The sequence below is a fragment of the Octopus bimaculoides genome, chromosome 23 (assembly GCF_046866305.1).
Source record: "Octopus bimaculoides isolate indiv1 chromosome 23, ASM4686630v1, whole genome shotgun sequence".
In the NCBI taxonomy this organism is placed as follows: Eukaryota; Metazoa; Mollusca; class Cephalopoda; order Octopoda; family Octopodidae; genus Octopus; species Octopus bimaculoides.
In genome coordinates this window covers 6762232-6768357 of record NC_142950.1, presented here as the reverse complement: position 1 = coordinate 6768357, position 6126 = coordinate 6762232, and the positions used below count along the sequence as shown (strand labels likewise).

The 6126-nt window shown below is 34.6% G+C and overlaps 1 protein-coding gene across 1 annotated transcript; it reads right to left on the bottom strand.

Annotated features, from left to right (window-relative positions):
• Positions 1-1698: 1698 nt before the first annotated feature.
• Positions 1699-6120, bottom strand: LOC149131294 (uncharacterized; the record flags this gene model as incomplete). The annotated part of the gene is made up of 1 exon (XM_089340061.1): positions 1699-6120. A coding segment is annotated over one exon (771 nt), but the record flags the coding sequence as incomplete, so codon positions are not given.
• Between the last annotated feature and the right edge of the window lie 6 nt (positions 6121-6126).

Below are 6126 nucleotides of genomic sequence, written 5' to 3'. Positions count from 1 at the left end.
ATGAGGGAGCAACACCTTGAAGGTCTTTAGTCGAACAAATCTACCTCGGGACTTATTTTTTTAAAGCCCAGTACTTAATCTATAGGATCTCTTTTTTGCAAAACCGGTAAGTTACGGGGACATAAACACACCAACACCGCTTGTCAAGCGGTGATTGGGGGGGGGGACAGACTCTCAAAGACACATACATACTCACACATACACATATATGTATACATACATACATACATGCACACATGTATGTGTATATATATATGTACACACACACACACACACACACACACACACACACACACACACACACACACACACACACACACACACACACATATGTATACATACGACGGGCTTCTTCCAGCTTCTGTGTACGAATCCACCTACAAGGCTTGGGTCAGCCCGAAGCAATAGTAGAAGACACGTGCCCAAGGTGCCACGCATAGGGACTGAACCCGGAGGCAAGCTTCTTACCACAACCACGTGTGAACATGAGTATATTGAATAAACTTGTACCATTTATACTAACAATAAGTAACGCCGAACATCAGGGTAAGCCTATGGCCACTCGTTATCCCAGAAGTTCCCCTCTGTTTGTTTATTTAGGCTGGTCCACCATCCATTGCCGGATTGCCGACACCTGTCGCTGCTTCCTTTTATTACTTATGTTACTCTACTACCTGAGTGGAGTTGAGAGAGAGCAACGTTTTGCTCATGAACAAAACTCATCGCAAGGTTCAGGAATCGAAACCATGATCTTACGATCGCGAGACCAATCCCCATCAACCACGAGGTCACGTGCTCTCTCTCAAGGACGGGTATTTCATTTAATTGTTTAAATAAATTTAATATCGATTTATTTTAAACCAACAAGCTGGCAGAATCGTTAGCTAGCCGGGCAGAATGCTTAACGGTATTTCGTCTGTCTTTAGGTTCCGAGTTCAAATTCTTCCCAGATCGACTTTCCTTGCTATCCTTATAAACATATTACTTTTTATAGCTTTGCTTTTTATAGCTTTATAAACACATAAACACACCTTATTACTTTTTATAGCTTTATCTCCTTCGAGTGGCACCGTTAAAAACGATATATATATATATATATATATATATATATATATATATATATATATTCTTTTCTACTCTAGGCACAAGGTCCGAAATTTTTGGGAAGGCGGCCAGTCGATTAAATCGACCCCAGTACGCAACTGGTACTTAATTCATCGACTCCGAAAGGAAGAAAGGCAAAGTTGACCTCAGAACGTAGTGACGGGCGAAATACCGCTAAGCATTTCGCCCGGTGTGCTAACGTTTCTGCCAGTTCGCCGCCTAAACGATATATATATATATATATATACACACACACACACACACACACAAATGATATATGAGCATATGTATGTATACATATATGTACATACCTACATCTACATGTGTATATAGATGCAAATCCGGGTACAGGACGTCAGAAAAGGAACGGGAACATAAAGCACAAAAGCGGACTTTTTTTTTTTACAGACAACAAAACGATATATATATATATACACACACATACATTCATACACCTTTTATATACAAACAGACACACATGAATTTGCAAATATATTCTTTGCATGAAGTCACTTCTGTAGATAATTTTGAATGAAGGAAAAAAACAACAGCAAAAAGCAAAAGTGTAGAAATAACTAGAAGCCAACGAAAATAGTTATTGCATGTATGAGTTTATTATGTAATTCTGATCATTGGATCTCTACTATATATATATATATATATATATTTCGAAAAACCAACTTTACACAGACAAAGATGCAACGCAGAACGTTAAAAAACAAAACGTAACATAAGAAATAACTAATAAGATTATATCTTCGTCAAGTGTTTGCTGGGATAGGTAGGGGACTGCAGCTTATTATTATTAATTTTTTTTGTCATTTGTGAAGGAAGTGATTGTGTGTTAAGGGGGAGGGGGTATCTTAAAAGGTTTCTTCGCCGGCATTGTCGTTTTTTTTTTTTTTTTTAGAGGAAAGGTTTGAATTTTTTTATGTATATTTTTTTTTAATACATATAATTTCAATTTAATTTTTTTTTTTTTTTTTTTTTTGCTTTTGTCTACGGAAACATTGAGTAGGGAGGGGTATATGTTTACACAACATTTGAATCGAACCCCTATCGCTCTCTTCCCTTGCAATATTACTGGTGTATATATATATATATATATATATATATATATATATAAATTTTATAAATGCTCTCCTTAACCATTGTGTATTGGATGAGAAGTGCACAGTTTACTCGGAAAGGATGTAGTTTCACTTCCAAACCCAGAAATCACGAAATTTAAAGAAAAAGAAAGCTCAACTTTTTCCGTTTCGTCGCAAAAGCAAGAAGTTATATATATATTATTCAGGAGGTTGAACCGAGGTTGTGTATTATTGATTAGCGATGGGGATTCAGCCAGGTTTTAAACCAAATATCATTTAGTTCTGTGTCATTCAAAACGTCGCAGCTCGTCTCCATCGGTCATTTCTTTGCTGTTTCGTACACAGGTTCAACGACTATAATGTATCTAAAAGAGTAGAGAGGGTATAGCCAATGACACAAATTACAATACATAACTGATATTTATTTTAATCGACTCTCACTAAAAGTAGAGAAGGATGTTGATGGAACCAGCTGGTGTTCCACACATTTTTTTTTTTAAGCTATAATTCAAGTGGGTTTTTGTCACAGAAATTAGATACCAATCAGAAATCAGATACCAATTAAGTACTAAATTCCGGGTCGCTCTATATTTGGTGTTTCTCGAACGCCATTTTGGTTGTGTTTAATTTTTCATCTAAACAATTAAAAAAATAAATAAATTCAACATTAAAAAGTGGGTGGTGGTGGTGGATAACTAATAACAAAACAGGATTTGATTAAATATTTGGGTTTTGATAATTTTGATTTTTCCCCTCGTTTTTTTTTTTTTAAATGTGAAATTAAAAAGTTCAGTATTCGTATAAATATTTTAATTAGTTCGTAGTTTCTTCGAAACTCGTTTAAAAAGTTATTTGCATCCATATTATCTTTTCACAAAATTTTATTTGTATGTGTGGTGAGTGTATATGCATTATATTATATATATATATATATATATATATATATATATATACACTTACACACACATGTTTATCATTGTTCTCAGATCTTCGTTGGATCCACAAAATTGTCCTTCACAAAGGGAGTCACAAATTGTTCGTTCCACTTTAGGATATTGAAACGCATTTTCTTTCATATATAATTCTCAAAATAAGTCATACGTTGTTTCATATTTTATTCTTTGTCTCTCATATATATATATATATATATATATATATATATATATACACGCTAGTATCGAACGTCGTAAGCCTGAACAACTGTGGAGACGTTTTCCACATGAAACCATTGCTTGCCTTGTTAATCCACAAATTGTGTGTATATATGTTCATTATCGTCTTTTTTTTTCTTTGACATTCGTATACGTCTTTTTTTATATATATATATTTGCTCGTTTCTTTTCTTTAAAAAGAATTGCGTACATACATCGTATATACATATGTACGTATCTTGAAGTCTGCTATTATTAATAATTACGGCATTTTTTTTTTATCACAAATGGGAGTCAACTACAACTCCGTTATAAACATGTTATTTTGTATTGTATATTTTGTATTTCATTTTTATGTGGTAACGTATGTCTTAAATGTGTTTCCTTTCATTTAGCAATCTGCCACCTCTTTTCACGCATACATTCTTATCTATTTACATGATTATACGTAAGTACACAGAAATGCTATTACATGCGCAGACAAACAATGAATCTACACACACACACACACACACATATATATATATATATATATATATATATATATATATATATATATATACACACACACACACACACTCCAGGCACATATATTTATATACACTCCATTAATTATCTTCAATCCATCCAACGGCCTATATTCCTATATAAACATTCATATATATAAATACATACATTCATACATACATAAATACAGACGTACACACAGAATCTCATTCTTTCTCTCGCTCTCACACAAACACATAACTGTACTTAGGTGTCGATGTATGTATGTTCTATACATACATATACATACATATATATACATATATACGTAAATATATATGCAGACATATGTGTGTCGGTAACTACTATAATAAGGTAAAATATAACATGATAATTGTGGCGCTATATGTCTGTGTTTCAAAGCAAGTCTCTTGACAATGTCAAAAGGTATTGTTGTCTTTATTGGGAGACATTTGGCGTTAAGAAATCAACAAGCGAAATCTCGAACCGCCGTCATGATCACACACACACTGTGACTGCTGTCGTCTGGCTTATCATAGCCACAACTATATACATATATATATATATATATATATATATATATATATATTGGTGTATTTTACGAGGCTCTCAGTCTGGTGTATTACCCTGGTTACTGTCTTCCGGTCATGCTAGTTGTTTTGCTGTTATGTTTCGTTAATATTTCTCGAGCCACGCTTTTTATTTTACACCATTTTCAGTCATTACATTTAAGTATAAATACATTATAAATATATTGCATACACACACACACACATACGTACAAACACTTGGTCACATATACGCAATTAAAAAGAAAAACACTACAGTTCACATATTTATAAGTCTAACGGTGCGTGTATATATACATACATACATTATATATACATAATATATATATTAACACATTTGTGTACACACATGCATACATATGTACGCATCTGTATGTATTTAAATATAAAAGTGTAATTGCAAACAAACAGAAATAGACACATATGTACACGCATATATGCATGCGTACACACACGCATAAATGTGTGCCATCGCGCGCCGCATTTGTGAGTGTTGTGTTGCGATCTAAGTCCCCTGTTTTCTTCTCCAATGTCAAGAAGAATAACTCAAATGTAACGTTTCTAGGCACGACGCTTATGTACAATCACAAACCGTCTTCTGCCCAATTCCGTTTCACTTGCATCACATTCAAAGCTTTTCTCTCGCCCTTATCCCCCTTGTCGCTATACAACTGTCAATCCGTTTCTGTCACAAATATACATACATACATACATACATATATGTATCTATTTCCATTCACACAGTGTTTATATACAGACACACACATACACACACACATATCCTTGTTTTCTTTAAATTATTTAAATTTGGTATGCTTGCTTTTTGGTATATATATATTTTTTAAATTAATAAAAAAACCCGGGGCAACATTACATTTTAATAAATGTTGCAAAATAATAGAAAGTAGTAATAAAACAGACGTTACATCAACGTGGTCTTGACCGCCGATTGCTTTGACGGCGTCTCGATGTCCTCAGTCTCGCTTTACCACATTGGCAACAAACAGTCACGTGATATTTGTCAAATATCCATTTTTCTTCGTAAGTGGTGTTTTGTCCGAACGTGGGGATTGGGTTACAGCGGAAGGGATCTCTTTTGAGAACTTTTATCGTATATCTTTTGGGAATACATCTGTAGAAATCAAAGAAGCAAGACTTTGATTTACACTTTCCAGTTTGTAAATATGGCGGAAAATATCCATCGTCCATTCGTTTCCAGTCGGTCTCCATTTCACACTGCCAATTGGCTGACATTTCAGCTGCACGACCAGTTCGTTTGTGACGCTGTAACTGTCGCCCTCGATGTTTGACTGAAATGGTTACTTTGATATAAGGACCAGTTTTTCTAGTTTGGTTTCGTTTGTTCAATTTGCCGACGTCTCTCTTGCCACGAACAAGACCCGATCTAAGATAGGGGGACTTTTTGCGGGCATCTGCTGAAAGTCTGCTTTTGTTTTTGCGAGGTTTCAATTTGTGATTGATCTGTGAATAAAAATGTCGCCGTTTAGACGTGAGATGTTCTCGTCTGCTTTTCCGACGAATTTTGCCGCCACCTAAATTTCTAATCCTTTGATTCCTGCGTCGGTGGCGACGACGCCCATTCTTGTTCGAACCAGTTTTCCTCCTATTTTTCTTTCTACCATTATTATTACGTTTAAAATTGCCATCGTCGTCTTCATCCTTAAACCCATCATCATCATCATC